This window comes from Typopeltis vanoorti, chromosome 12, assembly GCF_054136105.1.
Source record: "Typopeltis vanoorti isolate ZY-2024b chromosome 12, IOZ_Tvanoo_1.0, whole genome shotgun sequence".
In the NCBI taxonomy this organism is placed as follows: domain Eukaryota; kingdom Metazoa; phylum Arthropoda; class Arachnida; order Uropygi; family Thelyphonidae; genus Typopeltis; species Typopeltis vanoorti.
In genome coordinates this window covers 52,977,683-52,994,347 of record NC_143560.1, presented here as the reverse complement: position 1 = coordinate 52,994,347, position 16,665 = coordinate 52,977,683, and the positions used below count along the sequence as shown (strand labels likewise).

Genomic DNA, 16,665 nt, shown 5'->3' with positions numbered 1-16,665 from the left:
TCATCAATGCTTTATTTCTAACCCGACTCTCTGACCCATAACTTAAAACTGGTTTGAATACAGTCTTGTATACTACTTGTATACTCCCCACCATACCAGCTTTGCTTATTCTGTTGTGTATTTCCATTAATTTGGCACTAAAAACTATGCCTAAAACTCTGAAATAGTCAGGTCTCTTTTTATGCGGTAGATACATTCCACAGAAAACCACATATAAAGAATCGCACAAAAAAGACCTAACTTACATTGAAAAATTAGGGATATGTTCCATAATTTTCTAAAACCACATAAAATCGAAGCAATGAATTAAAATAAACCTAAAATCGCATAAAAAAGTTTAAAAAAAAAAATTCAGGAAAATAAGAATGCCTAAGTTTGTTTTAAAGCTTTATTCATTTAATTTTATTGAAAAGTAAAATTTTTATTATTTTTTTTTACATTTTTTCATCAGAATTATCGTCGCTATTAGACAATATTCGGCAACGTTTGCGAACTGGTGCAAAATCACTTTCATCATCAAAAGAGATAGTCAGCGCATCAGATCTGTATGGTAAAGGCAATGATTCTTCACAAACAGAATTAGCTTCACCCTCATTCTGTGCTGATTTTTTCTTCTGACAATGTAATCAGTGATTGAACTTTGCGATGATGATCTATTTTTTTTATACAGCTCGCAATATCCAGACATACACTTCTTCGGTTCACGTTGGAATTTAAAGGCTCGTTCAGAATTTGTGTCATTAACAAGAAAATGATTTTCCACTTCATTTCACAGTTCAAGACCTTCTCGAATTATATTTGCAGTGAGGGGGACAGGTTTTTCTTCCGCTTCACTATCGTTTTCTAGATCTTCGATGATATCTATTATTGGATATCTAATCGATATCCAATAATATCATCGTCACTTAAGGCATTATCCACAAGCAATTCGTCTACGTCATTCTGGCTAAATGTATCAAACCTTCTCCACCAAATTCATGTGCCGAAGTGATGATTTTAGCTGATAATGTAGATGTTTGGATGGTTGCACTGTTTGCAACCCATCCAGACCAAGCTGCATTCTAGCAGGCATTTAAAGTTTGTGGTCTTATTTCAGCGATAGTAGATGCAACATGATTTAAATAGTCCAAAATAGAAATTTTTTTCCAAACGTCAATTACTGTTAATGATTCATTTTCTAGTTTATCCAATATAAATTGAAAAGTGTGCTTAATGTAATAATTTTTAAAAGTAGCAATTATGCCTTGATCTAATGACTGAATAATGCTTGTTGTATTGGGTGGAAAAAACACTAGCTGCACATTTGAATGTTCTAAATGCGGATGACATGGTGCATTGTCAACAATTAATAAAATTTTAAAATCGAGAACTTTTTGTTTCATATATGTTTCCACTTCTGGTAAAAAGCAATTATTGAACCATTCAGTAAATACATCAGTTGTTATCCGGGCCTTTGTATTAGCCATCCAATATACCGGCAGCTGTTTTAGATCTTTGCCTTTTAGAGCATGTGGTCTTAGAAATCGATTTACTAGGAGGGGTTTCAACATTCGATCCCCTGATGCATTGCTACAAAGTAACAACGTTACTCGATCTTTGCTTGCTTTATACCCACTTGCTTTTTTCTTAGACTTTGCGATGCAAGTTCGACTAGGCATTTGCTTCCAAAACCATCCTGTTTCATCAGTGTTAAAGTTAAACACTTGATCGGGACAATATCCATCATCTTCAATAATTTTTACTAACTTCTCTTGAAAAGTTTTGGCTGCTTCTTCATCTGCTGCTGCGACTTCGCCTGTAATCTTCACATTATGCAATGCATTCCTTTTTAAAAATCCGGTTAGCCTTCCTTTGATAGCCGAAAATTCTTTATCAGCCCGGGAAGCAGAAGTAGATGCTCTAATTGCTTCATCTATTCATAAAACCGAAGAGCTTTTTATCTAATTAAATAACCACTTATAGGAATTCTTATTTGAGTTAATTCTTCAATCCAAATTACAAGCACTCATTCTGTTGTTTTTAATAAAGCATCTCTTGAGTACGATGATAATTTGCCGCTTAGTTTTTGTGCCAGAAATGACAGATTTTCTTATTGTGACTTCATTCTTTTTAATTGCTCTTATAGCAGATTCGCCTAAATTAAAATGTTTACTAATCACCGTAAATCCTTCTCCTTTTGCTAAGCAATTTAAAATTACAATTTTCATTTCCAAAGAAATTACTTTTCTTTGGTGCTTTTTTTTCTCCATTGGGCCGAATTAAATCTTTAAAATAAAAATTAGCAAAATTTAGGCTTACGATAATGAAAAGACAAACACAGACTTACTGACATGCAAAATTAAATTTCACGGACAATCACTGCTTACACGTTAATCATTAATCATGTTACGCCAGAATGTGCTGCAACACGCTGTTCATTATGTACAACGGTACATAACTTTTGAAGTTATGCAGTGCATAACATCAAAACCGCATAAAAAGAGACCCAAGTTTTCTATGTTCTTGCCTATTTTCATTGTTTTTGTCTATTTATTGCTGATTTTCTTACCAAAATTTATAACAGCTGTTACTCAATTTAGTTAGAGACTCCTGGAGACTTACACTGGATGTGTTTAGGTAAAACATCATCTGCATAAAGCAAACAGCTTAGTTTAAAATCTCCAATTCTATTATCAGGTATAATGGCACTTTTCATATTGTGATCCATATAGATGATGCATAAGAGTGGAAAGAATGTTCAGGAAAGAATGTTCATCCTTGTCTTATATCTGATTTTACATCAAACCATCTTCCTATATTCCTTTCAATTGTAACTGCTGACTTACAACTTAAATATAGACCATGTCCCTGTATAATGTTCCATTTACCCCATATAACTCTAGTGATTTGAAAAGCTTTTCTCTGGGCATCTTGTTGACTACAGTTTAGGACTCTAGGTCCAACTTTAATTACCTTTCTTCAACCTAATTTTGTCCAGTATTAGTGCGTGCATGCACATATCATTTTTTTTTTTGATCCCTGATGATGGTAATGTAATATTGATGAAATATAGGAAAGCATTAATTAAATTATTATTTTTACTAAAATAAAGAGGCAAAAGGCTGCAATTTGGCGATGCAGTATTATATAAGTGGATATTAGATCCAACATTATTTCAAAGCTGAATGTAGAAACTATGAAACTTTGATAAAAAAATAAGTTGACCAGAGAGCTTACAGGAATACACTCACCGTCATTCACGAGCGGTTCACTTTAAGACAACTCATGAATGCCGGTGAGTGCATTCCTGTAGTGTACTCCAAGCTCTCTGTTATTTTTATGAAACTTTCATAGTTTCTATATTCGGCTTTGAAATAATCTGATAATATAATCTGATCATCTGTACGCAGCATTGTATTGCTAGAGTTCTTCTTGTTAAATGGATATATACGAGGTGGTATCAGAAAGTTTCAAGACTAGCTCTATTTACGAGAAATTACTTTATTTATATACGTTCACGCACTATCACCTTCAAAATAGTCCCCTTGCATATGAATACAGCGCTCCTAGCGTTCTTGCCACTTCTGGAATGTGTCCTGGAAGTTTTCTTTTCGAAGCATGTCAAGCACCTTCTGCAATTCACTCTGGATCTCTGCAATGGTGTCAAAACGGTGACCTTTGAGCCGGATCTTCATCTTCGGGAAGAGGGTGAAGTCTGCAGGAGCCAAATCTGGCGAGTAGGGTGGGTGTGGAAGTGAGATCATGTTGTGTCTGGCGAGAAACTCAAGTGTGAGGAGAGCTCGGTGACAGGATGCATTATCATCGTGGAGCATCCAGTTTTTCTTGAACCTCAGATCTGGTCACTTTCGCCGAATGTCCTCCCTCAGATGCCTTAAAACCTGGAAACTCGCTATTGACGGTCTGGCCCCTGAGGACAAATTCTCGATGCACAATGCCGCGAATATCGAAAAAGCCAATGAGCATGCACTTTGTCGAGCTGCGGACCTGCCTCACCTTTTTCAATCATGGAGATGACGGGCTCTTTCACTGTGAAGACTGTTGCTTCATCTCAGGGTCGTACCAGTACATCCAAGTTTCGTCACCAGTAATGATCCTCGACATGAAGGATGGGTCATCCACGACACGCTGACGGAGTTCTTGGCAGACTTCGACGCGGTGTTCCTTCTGCTCCTGGCTCAGCAGCCTGGGGACGAACTTGGCAGCAACACGCCACATGTTCAAATTGCACGTGAGGATTGCCTGGACTGTTCTGTATGACACACCGACAATGGCAGCAATGTTGTGGAGTGTTCTCCGACGATCCTCATGCACAATTTGCCGAAAGGTCTTCCTGATCTTTCATCGTCTTCCAGTGATGTTCTTCCACTTTTGAAGCACGCATGCCACTCATAACACCTCAAATGACTCATTGCAGTATCACCGTAAACTTGCCAAATCATGTCAAACGTCTCTGTGGCAGATTTGCCCGGTTTCATGCAGAATGTCATGTTTGCTCTTTGTTCTAACTTGCTGTCCATGATGAAATTGCAGATGTGGTAACGCAGGTGGTCAAAATAGCATCAGTTGCACAGTTCCTTGTTGCTCTCCAGCCCAACTCTTAGTTTTGTAACCTAATAGATAATGAGATTCTAGCTTTGATGTAGTAAAGGTTTTTTTTTTTTCCCACCAGAGGTCAGGCCAATAATTGTAGTAATGGTTGGTCAGTAACTTTAGCAAACCATGTAGATTGTAGTGCAGCTTGTTTCTCTGTATATATTGTGTATGGTCCAGAGGATAACCTTGATATGAAGGTCGAAACGTCTAGTGTTGATTTTGGTTTATATTAAACTAAAGTTTTACTCTATAACACAGTATTTGTCTCCATGATTTTTCAAAATGTATTCTGATCACCGTGTAAGCATGAAAGAAAGCATTTTAACAGCTTTTCTCTTGTCATCTTGTCATGTGTTATTCCCATACAAAATGTAAGTACAGATATATATTTGCCACTGTTTGTTTTAAAGTGAAAATTTGATGCTGACTACCTCTATTCAGCCTGAATTCAGTTTGTTTTTCTCTAACGTCTGTTAAACAATTTTTCTTAGCCATTTCTCAAGTATATTTGCATAAATCTTACCAAGAACACCCGGTATTGAAATTTCTTTGTGATTCTCAACATTCAGTTTTATTTTCAGTTATATACTCAAAAGTGCTTCAGAAAGTCCAACATGTTATATACAACAACACTGGAGTGTTGACAAATAATAGATGAATTTGGAGAAAAATTGTTTCTGTAATTTAATAATAATGTAAACTTAATCATGTTGTGCTGTCATAGTAGCGTGTACAGTTCTTGAGGATTCATTTCAGAAAATTAGTGATGTTATGCCTCAATAGTCATGAAATCTCTTCATGTTGTACCATCATATTTATTTCTGGTTTAAGACAGTGTATAGTTTGGTTAGCTAAGTTTTCGTTTGTTTAATACCCAGCCTAGGTATCTACTGACAGTTATTACATGAAGATAGAGGCAAAATGACTCCATATCCTTACATGCCAATGTTTGGATATGGAGTAATTTTCATCATCACAAAGGATAATTGTGATGGTGAAGTCAATGTTCATCATCACAATTATCCTTTGGGTTGCATATCAATTTCTGTTATGTAACCTTTGAATTTCAACTTTCTGTTCACCATAACTTTAAAACTCTAGCTTCATCAGTTACTCCAAGCATAGTGCAACCAATATAATTTGGATATCACATCACACCAAAGTGCATAATGTTACAATTATAGCATTGAATTGATAGTCATTATCATTTATATTATTTAAAGTTTTATCAGAAGATTAAAAACTGCCTTATTATTAATAGTTATTTAATTTTATAATGCATATTCATTTATTTATTTTTTTACTTTCATTCATTCTTATAGTATGTAGAAAAGTTGGAGAAAATAATACGTTTTGTCATCAAGGAAAAGTCTCTTACACTGGAAGATCTGGATGATATATGGGCAGCACAAGCAGGAAAACATGAAGCTATTGTAAAAAATGTTCACGATCTTCTAGCAAAACTGGCATGGGATTTTACTCCTGAACAGTTAGATCACCTCTTTGACTGTTTCCAGGTCAGTAATAATTTTAATTTTTCATTTGTAATTTAATTTAAGTCAGTTTGAAACAGTTTGCTAACTCATACTGATTAGCAGTGTTTATGGCTATCTATCTGTTCTTCCAGAATTTTAAGTGTATTTAAAAATAGTATTTTTTTAAAATTTTATTTATTTTATTTATTTATTTATTTTTTTGAGATTGGGCAAATTAATATAGTGATATTTTAATAATAACTCTACATTTGTCATATAGACACCATTATATCTATATGACAATTTATACTTTTGGAAAAGTAGTCTTATCATATGATTTACAGTTTGTGTGAAGGAAAGGGGAAAGAACACTTCATTTTAAAATAAAGATGTCTCGAAGCTAATCATTCAGCATCAGGTGATGCTATATGGGAACCAGGGTTGCGGAGTTGGTACATAAAACCTTCGACTCTTACTCCTCAGTTTACGGTACCTTCGACTCCAACTCCTTTATTTATATATCGATATAGGAAATAAATATACAAATTATTTATTTCCTATGTCGATTTGAAAGCATTGAACATACAAGGCATTTCATCATTGCTAATGTGAATCATTAGGCTACTTTTTAGACTCTAACCTGTTCAAGTTTGGGTCTCAAGGCTATAGCTATGCTATTGTGGCTTTTTAATTCTATTTATTAAAGAAATTACAAACATTCAGTAACCTTAAATTTTAAACAAAAGACAAAACTTAGAAAGTGAAAACATTGATCATTTGAGGTTATATTTTAATCAAAAAGCTATAAATAATAAAGTAATAGGAATATAGGATATAAAACAAAGAAACTATAAAAGAAAATAAGGAGCATCTTTCTCTACCAGTTCTCCCCCTTTTCAAGATTAAAGTATTGTTTGGATATAAAATTTAAATGAATGGACATGAAACATTGTGTTAAATGAAATAAAAATTATATTGTAATAGATTGAAAAAATTGTTCCCTACAACATTTTTAAAGAAACATAGCATCTCACTGCAGAATAGGAGTTAAATCAAAAATGAAATCCAAAATTTACTAACAAATTGTTCTTAAAAACAGAATTCTTTCTGCCCGATCCTCCTCATGGAAGCCCTTGAGGAGGATCGGATAGTCAAATCTGATTTGACTATTTCAGTGCCGAAAACAGTCTTTCAGCACTGTTTACAGTGTTGAAAGCTGTTCAACACTGACTTGGGGAGGAGGGTTGCATTGTTGTTACAAATGTAGCTACATCACTAATATCCTTTGGATAAACAAGGATGGCCTCTTTTATAGTCAGTTTCATTGAGTGGTCATACATTTCCACTTCTTTTAATCCTTTAAAAAACTCTTGGTGAAATTCCTTTATTTTGACATATTTACTGGTTTTTCATCCATAAGCGACGTCACTTTACTTTTGAACATTCCATTTTGTCCAAGTAGGCTTTAAAGTCTAATTCTTCATTTGAACTTGAAGAGAATGATCTTGAGTTACCAATGCTTCTAGCTTCATCTGGTAGTTCAGGTGTTTCAGGTAGTAGTACTTGTAGCCCTTTCATGCAAATTGCTACTTCATAGAGTGCCTGTTTTCCTGTAGTAATTTGGTCATTACTCAACAAAATATGGTTCATTTAATCAGTGGTAGTAAGCTAATAGGATTTAATTATCCAGCAAGAGATCCTCTCTTTTCTTCATTGAAGATACAATTAATTGTCCACTTTTGTTCAGGTGATAAATCAAGCTCTTCCACTCCAACAAGAATTTACCAGATGTTAAATCCTCACATTGCAACTTCTTGGTGACAGTAAAAGGGTGAGAAAGTAGACTTTCTAACCCACTGGCTTTCAGTTAGTGACACATTTATGTTATCCAGATCTTCAAGAAAGCCTTTAAGCTCAAGCAAATGCCTTATCATCAAATAAGTGCTTCCCAGCGTGTTGCCTTTTCCAGCATGCCTCTGCAGAATAGCATCGGTTTTAGGGGGCCCTAGCTGCAACAGCTACTTGTCTTAACTTGCCAATGAGAGTAGCAGCATGATGATCTTTCTATCCATCTCTTATTGCTAGTTGCAGAGTATGAACAGCACAACGCATATGTTGAACTTTAATTAGCTTAGATGCTTCTTCAGCGATACCATCTAAAATTTTAATGTTATCTTCTGTTTGAATTACTTGCAGAAATGCCATCTTCATCTTCTGATATTTGTGTGATTTCTTTGTGAATTTATTGATTTTCTCAATTGTGCTTAACATATTTGAAACATTATCTGTTACATACATAGAACCTGTTTTTCTAAAACACCTTCCACTAGCTGGAAGATATTCACTGTTGTGATGTGCCTGGATGTCCTTTGCTCCCAATGTCTGAGTTATCATATTATTGTTTTCATCAACAAATCTAACATTAATTGCAAAATAATTGACTGTGATGTGTGCATGCATCCATTTTAATACAGACAAAACATCCTTTCAGACTTTTTCAAAATTCTTCTTTCTTACATTTAGTCTCTTTATACTTTCTCTTTCCAAAGAAACTCCAGGTTTTCTAGCCATTTCTACATTTAAGCCTAAAAAGGCTGGTTGGGAACAAAAGGATAGAGGTACACTATTCTTAACTCCATTTCAATGATGTGGTTTTTCAACTTTTCTGGCATCACATTAAACTTTTCTGGAAACTTTTCTGTTATGGTAATTTGTCATATGTAAAGAATCTTGGTAGTTGTGTTTGGCCTCCAGTAGATTTCAGATCTTTCTTTAGCCTTGAAGCAGAGGGAATGTTTTCATTGCTATTGCTGTCTTTCTCATTCACAGTCGCTAACACTTTAGGACGAAAATGCTGCGACTATCTTTTTAAATTTGATACTCTTGTTGATGCATTTTTATCAGAACCATGAAAACTACTAATTTTTGTATCATGTATTTTCACAATCATCATCATCTTCTATAATATATTGACACACATAATATTTCCCATTTGTTGTTATTGTTTTTTGTTGACAATTTTTTTTGTCATTGTGAATTTTTTCATGAGGTGCCACTTTCACTAATATAATATATAAATTATCATGAAATATGATTTATTTTGAAATTTGCAAAGAACTTTAGATTAAAATATAACTTGAAAAAAAAAAAGGTTAATCAAATTATTATCTGTGAAATAGGAATTTTAGCATATTATTTATATTACAACTTAAATTCATTAGGAGTCGGTACATTTTTACCAACTCTGACTCCAGTAAACCAATAATTGCTTCTGACTCTGGCAATGGAATGATACTTCCATTGCCATGGAAGTATCATTCCACATTGTACACTGCTGCTTGAAGAAAAGATCCCCCCCCCCCCCCACACACACACAAAAAAAGAAGCACAGAGAATAAATAACCATTAATATATTATTGTAAAGTAGGCAAGGTCTGGATGCCTATGATGGAATAAGGTAGAACATTTGTAGAAAGTTTCCGGCAGGAAACTGTACATACAGGACACTACATTTAAAAAAGTAACTTGAAACTGTATTTGACCTTGCAAGAACTCTCATTTAAGAAAATTAGTTTATCGAAAATCATATTTTTACTATTATCTTTAAGAAGTAAATTATGGAAATATATGTAGTTAGTTTTGATTACTACAGAAATAGAGTAAAACAGTTCTTTTTTTGTCTTTGAAAAAGTTAAATTTAAAATGGGTTGAAGCTTCAGATTAATTCCTCTTTTCTTGTCAAAAGAAAATATTTCTGTTCTTGTTGTTTTGATATCTTTCTGACAACGAAAGAGTATTTTGAACAGAAGGAGTTACCTATTATAAAAGTAAATTGAGGAAAGAACTTTTTACAAGCCAGAAAACCTAGAGTAAGATATAAGTAAATATAACCACCCGAGGAGCTTCAGTTAATTGGCTATATATTTAGTAGTAGCATAGCATATGCAGTAGAAAACTATTGTGAGTACCTTGATATTTGCCTACCTTAATATTCACGTTTCTTCTAATAAATATACTTTTTTTTTATCTTAAGACTGGTGTCATTGTGTAAAATCTTGTGCTTATATCATACACCAATTTTATAAGTAACACTATTAGGCTATTGTTGTATCCAGATTATTTAGTTTTACTTACTTTATGTAAAGTACTTTAAATGGCTATAATTGTCTAATATCAACAATGCATTCAAAATAACTCAAAATCCAATGTATTGATTAAATACAGAAAGCAAATTTTTATACATTTCAAATTTGTATGGGGGACAGCATGGTTTTGTGAAGGGTAGATTATGCCTCAGTAACTTTCTCAGGTTTTATAACACAGTGATGGCTGAACTGGATAAGGGTAATGGTTTACAGTTATACTGCTGGACCTGGCTAAGCCCTTTGACAGGATACCACATGGAAGTCTAATCCGTAAACTGCAATATATGGGAATGGATATAGGGTTGGTGAGATGGGGAGAGAGAGTAGTTTACTCAGGAGTAGAGTCCAAAAGACCGCCTGTGACTAGTGGTGTGCCGCAGGGTTCTGTTCTTGGACTGCTGCTGTTTAATTTGTTCATTGACGATATAGGGAAGGATCTGAAAGGCACAGCTCATTTGTTTGCTGATGATGCAAAGTTGGGTAGGACAATAGTGAATGCAGTAGATGTCAAAATTTTACAGGATGATTTGGATAGATTGGGGGTCTGGGCTAAGGAGAATGGATGGATGTCAATTTAATGTGGCAAAATGTAAGGTTATGCATTTTGGGGTGAAAAGATTAGCAGTAGTATATCATATTGGTGGAACTGCACTCCAGGAGATTGATGAGGCCAGAGACTTGGGAGTGTTGGTGGATAGGGAGTTGAAGTTTAGGGGACACATCGCAAAAGTGGCTAAATCAGCTCATCAAATCACTTGGATCTGAAGAATACTTTGATGAGCAGAGATAAGGAAGTTATTGTTCCTCTGTATTGAGTCTTGATAAGATCCCATCTTTATTACTGTGCCCAGATCTAGTCACCTAGGTTTCTTCTTGATGGGGAGGAGGTGGAGAGGATCCAGAGGCGAGTGACCAAGATGATAGCAGATCTATGGAATGAACCTTATGAAAACAGGTTGAAGATTAATGGGTTGCAGAAATTGGTTGATAGGAAGAAAAAGGGGAGATATGATTGAGACATTCAAATTACTGAAGGGTTTCTATAGGATTAATTCAGAGGATATTTTTGAGAACAGGACTGGTGGTGAGAGGACTAGGGGACATTCATGGAAGCTGGGCAAGAGTGTGGTTAGTAAGGGTGTTAGAGCTGGGTTTTTTACTTTTAGAGTGGTGAATGAGTGGAATAAGCTGCCTGAGTCTGTTGTGGGTGCTCTGACTGTGAATGAGTTCAAGGCGAGGTATGATAGATACTGTGTGAATATCAAATAGTTGTGATGGACATGATGTTTAGGGTCTCCCTCGATGAGTCTAAGGACTCCTTGTAGTCACCCATAATAATAATAATAATAATAATAATAATAATAATAATAATACAGTGCATAAAAAAATAACATTATAAAAGTAAACAGGACACACAGAAACTGGTATAGTACAAAAAAACGCTGAAGTTAAAGAAAATTTTCTTGTCTGTTGTTTAAATTATATATCCCGAAAGTAGTAGATTCTCCCCCCCCCCCCCCAGAAAAAATAGGTTTTGTTTTTTCATTATCAAAATGTGTCACAATTCATGATATGCAAACAGAGTGTGCAACAGTATCTCATGTTTAACTTCATTAGCAATACACAACATGATTTGGTCCTACCCTTCATGAACATGCTAAATGAATGGAAGAGGGTTATTCATTGCATAATATAATTTGATTGATCTGGTCTGAAATTGTTAGTCTTTGCTTCTCCATATAGCCTAATGGATATATGCTGTTGGTGTGAGGGGGTGGGGATTCATCATCCTTCAGGAGTAGTATGAGATTGGCTCACCTTATTTCTATGCATTTCTTGTAAGATATATGAAGCTCTCCTGTTTCACTTCATCTCTATTAAAATGATCAGAGTTAGGTTATTGTGCCTGTATTATAAATTTTGATAATTATCTTGCAACTGTATTCTACTGTATGTATAAAATACAGTGAAATATGATTTTAATATATTTTACTTTGTATTGTAAAGGAATAGTCAATCATAGTGATTATTTTGCTGTAGCAAATTTTGTTCAGAATGCAATGTGCTTATGGGGGCTTACTACAACCACCAAACTACCAATTTGTTTGTTGTAAGAACTGTATTATGGAATTATTGCTTAATTGATTTATTTTCAAAGTGATTTTTATTTTAACAGACCAGTTGGACTAGTGCTAATAAAAAACAAAGAGAAAAATTACTAGAACTAATAAGAAGGCTAGCAGAAGATGACAAAGATGGAGTAATGGCACATAAGGTAATGCAATTTTAATTGTGGGTTATTTGTTCAAAGTAATTTTTTATAATTATCTTTGTCATGTGCAATTTTAATTCATTCATGTTGAAGGATTGCTAAATGATTGTAATTGTTCTGCCAAAAGTATGCTAATTTTGAAGTTATATTTGGAACATAGGCATTCTTGATCATGAAATAATTAGTAATAGAATGCTTTATTGACATCATGTGCACTGTGCAGTGCATGAACTTCGTGTTAAGGCCATCATTACATTTTGACAGAATACAGCAGGAAAGACTGTTGCATAAATTAGATAAGAGAATGGTTGACTGACAGATATCAAAAAGTGGTATATGGGGAATATGAATCTATAGGATTTAAGGTAACCAATAGTGTGCCACAAGGATCAGTGCTTGGTCTGTTGTTATTCAGTCTGTAGATTAATGACATTGGGAAGGAATTGCTATTTGCTGATGATGCAAAGATAGGCAGAGTAATAGTAATGCAGCTGATGCAGTACTTGCAGAATGATTTGAACAGACTGGAATTGTGGGCATGTGAAAATGACTATCAGTTCAGTGTTAGTGAATGTAAAGTGATGCACTTTGGTGTAAATAGATATTCAGTGCCAGAAGAAACTGATTAGGCTAAGGATCTTGGAGTTTTAGTAGACAGGAAGTTGAAGTTCAAGGACCATATAACAAAGATAGCAAATACAACTCAGAGTATAAGCGCAATGCTGAAACGAACCTTGACATGTAAAGTTATGGAAGTCATTTTGTCTCTTTACAATGCCTTGATATGACCTCACTTCTACGTTTGCACTCAGGTCTGGTCTCCTGGTTTCTGTGGTGATTCTGATATATTGGATAAAGTGATACAGGACAGTGTTAAAAATGATATCAGGATTGTGGAATACTGATTATGAATACAGATCAAGAATTTGTGGACTGTAGATACTAATATTTCTGACCCTTTCAGGAGTTTGTCAGTCTCAAATTTCTGAAAAGGTCATAATACAGGAATTTAGTAGATAGAATTTTTCATTTTATAGAGGGTGAGGAAAGGATGTGAGGGCATCCTTGAATTGAGAATGTATGTTATCAAAAAGGTGGGGCAGACTAGATTTTTCTTTCTTAGACTGGTGTGTGATTAGAATGGATTGCCATTGGATGTGGTGTGTAAGTAGTGTGAACGAATTCAAGAATAGGTATGACAATTGTTGTGGATAGTATGGCCTCCCTCAATGAGTCCCTGACTCCATGGAGGTCTCTCTCTTAATAATAACACACACACACACACACACTAAACATTCTAATCTGTATAGAAAGTTATAGACTAATTATTATAATAACCTGCTGTTTTAGCCTTGGCCTTTGGTGTGAGATTGAAATTAAAAAAAGAATCTTTCCTACTAGTGTTGGTGTTTGCATGAACACAAGATTGGATTCTTTCTGAGTCTCTCACTACTATGTTCCTACTCTTTACTTTTTTTTCCCTCTTAGTTCAAAGTCTAATTACTGTTTTTTTCCTTATCCATGCACCTATTCCAATCAAATAACAGAAATAATTCTATCTGTAATGGAGTCCATCTCCATGCCTTTCAGTATTTAAAGGGACTGTGCCTTGGTAGTCATCTGATTGCTGTCTTGGAGCCTGTGATGCTTTCTTCAATTATTAATAGTTTTGGTATTGTAACAATTTTTTTGAAGAATGTCTTTAATATAAGTTATTTCTTTGTTTCTTTTATTATCATCACTAGATAATGTAATGATCTTCTCTTTTAATGCTTTGATGATACCTCATTTTTTATGCAAGGTTGAAGTGGAAACTGGCATGCTGTACCAACCTGTATTAAACTATTTTCTGCATAATTCAAAAGTAAGATTACTATGATCTTAAACTGAGATGAGAACATCCATGAAGGAAATGGATCTTTTTCTACCTCTGATGTAAACTGGACTTTATGATTTAAACCAATAAGGAAGTCTGTGAAGTTTTGAAGATTTTTCTGAGCCTTGCAAAATGATGAAAACATCATCTACATATCTCACCCATAAGCTGGTTTGGTATGGCACTTTTCAGTAACTGATTGTTCAAACTTTTCCATGTATAGGTTTGCTAGGTATGGAGAAATTGCTGCACCCATTGCTAAAGCTTTTGGATTATTCAAAATAGTGGTCTTGAAATTTGAAGAGAGTGTTCTCTAGGCAATGTTTAAAAAGTTCAACACTGTCAAGTGGGAATATGTCTTATAAAATTGAGATTGCTTCTTCTCTTGGAATATTGGTGAATAAGCTTTTTATGTCCAAAGTAGCAAGAATGGCTGTGGAATTAAATTTAATATTTCTTATTTTGTTTATGAAATCCTTCGATTTTTTTTGTATAAGATGACATTTAAAGAGGCTAGTGAGATGATGCAATGTCCAACCCAGTCTAATAAAAACTGGGGCCTGATATTAAATCGACTCCAGGTAGCATACATAAGAAATCTATGTATTGATAAATTAGGCTACTATGAGATAAAATATGCTATATCCTGTAACAATGACCCATGCTTATTCCTACATTCAGCATCTGTTGTGTGTTGAATGAATTTAAAAAATGATACTTTGTTATTTAGAATTTTCCATGTTAATTATTACACTTGTGTTTATGTATTGATCTGAAAATGTAAACAGTAGTGGTATACAAAACTCATCATTGATTAATTAAATTGCTTTACTTTTTTATGTGTTTTTTTTGCCAGTATTAATAATTATGAATATTACAAGCTGTGAGAATATAAACTCCTCTTGTACACATGTCCTTCACCCCAGCTCTGCATATTAATACTCTAAATTTTCTCAACATTGTAATGTGGAAGATAGCATAAAAAATTAGATTTTCACAGTTGAAGTCTTCCTGGGGGGGGGATCAAAAATTGGCAAAACAATAAAAAATATACTCCCAAAATACCCAACAAATACAAAACATAATATATATAAAAAAAAACAAAAGAAACCTTTCACACAGGTGTTACCAACATCAGCATTGTGTGCGCCACCACTTGCAGATATCTAGACTTGATCTGTTTTTCAGCACAACCTCAACTGGCATTCTCTGACTGCAGCTCATCTAAACTTTCCACAGTACATCATGCATGTTGCCTTCTTTAAGAAGAATTGAATGTGCTTTTGACAGGTCTAATATCCCATGCTAAAGGTTATCAGACCTGAAAACTTCTTTATATGATGTGCTTGGCTTAATATTTCATTGCCTTCATTTGCTGCCTATCCTGCTCTCCTAATTTTCACCTTTTTTGATCACTCATTATAAAGGTTAATGGAATACAACACAGAGGAACAATAAAATATAAATTTATAAGATACTATATTTCATCTCTGTCACAGAGACATTGTTAGGGATACTGTCTCAAAATTGTATCCTTAAATCTGAAATCACAGAAGAATTCAAAACAATAGCTAGTAGAATTTACCGTATATTATTGCGTATAATGTGAAAAATTTATGGTAAAAAATACTACTTAAAGTTAGGGGTTTGCATTATATGCGGATCCTAAAAAATATAACATCTTATTGGACTTGCACACACAATATATAGTACCTAATGCCTATGCAACCAAATCTATTTGACCCACTCGCATTCGACGACTGAGCGCGCATCGTATCTGCGCATGCACTCTCCATCGCCAAATGATAGAGCACAGTGAGATAGATAGAGCACAGTTAGGTATATCGGTTTAACCACAGTTCATTTTAAATATTATTCGTTAAACAAACCTAGCCCTGAAAATGAGCCAACAGAAACATAAACCTTCATCTTTTGAAGCAGGATTTAAATTGCATGTCGTGCAATTTAAATAACTATTGCAGAAGAACATAATAACAGTGTTGCTATGAGAGAATTTGGTGTAGCAGGGAGTAATATTAGACTTTGGCTTAAGCAAAAAGACAGTTTTGAAAAAATCCCCAAAACGAAATGTGCCCGTCTTGGAGATGTAGCATCCTTTCCAGAATTTCTGCATATAATGCAAACCCCTAACTTGAAGAAGAGCTAAATGAATGGATTTTGACGCAACGACAAGATAGCATTATAGTAACAAGAAATGCAATTCGTTCTCGAGCTCTACAACTCAAGAATGGTAAATTCAAGGACACACCAGGTATTTCATCTTTTCTTGCTTCGCCTGGGTGG

The 16,665-nt window shown here is 34.4% G+C and overlaps 1 protein-coding gene across 4 annotated transcripts in view; it reads left to right on the top strand.

Moving 5' to 3' along the window:
- faf (ubiquitin carboxyl-terminal hydrolase-like faf) overlaps window positions 1–16,665 on the top strand; it is a 1,099,079-nt gene that overhangs the window by 211,888 nt on the left and 870,526 nt on the right. For all 4 annotated transcript variants that reach the window (XM_090401226.1, XM_090401227.1, XM_090401224.1 and 1 more), the window contains 2 exons: window positions 5,916–6,110; window positions 12,390–12,488. In XM_090401226.1, coding sequence (XP_090257352.1) covers window positions 5,916–6,110; window positions 12,390–12,488 — 294 coding nt within the window. The remainder of the gene's footprint in view (window positions 1–5,915; window positions 6,111–12,389; window positions 12,489–16,665) is intronic.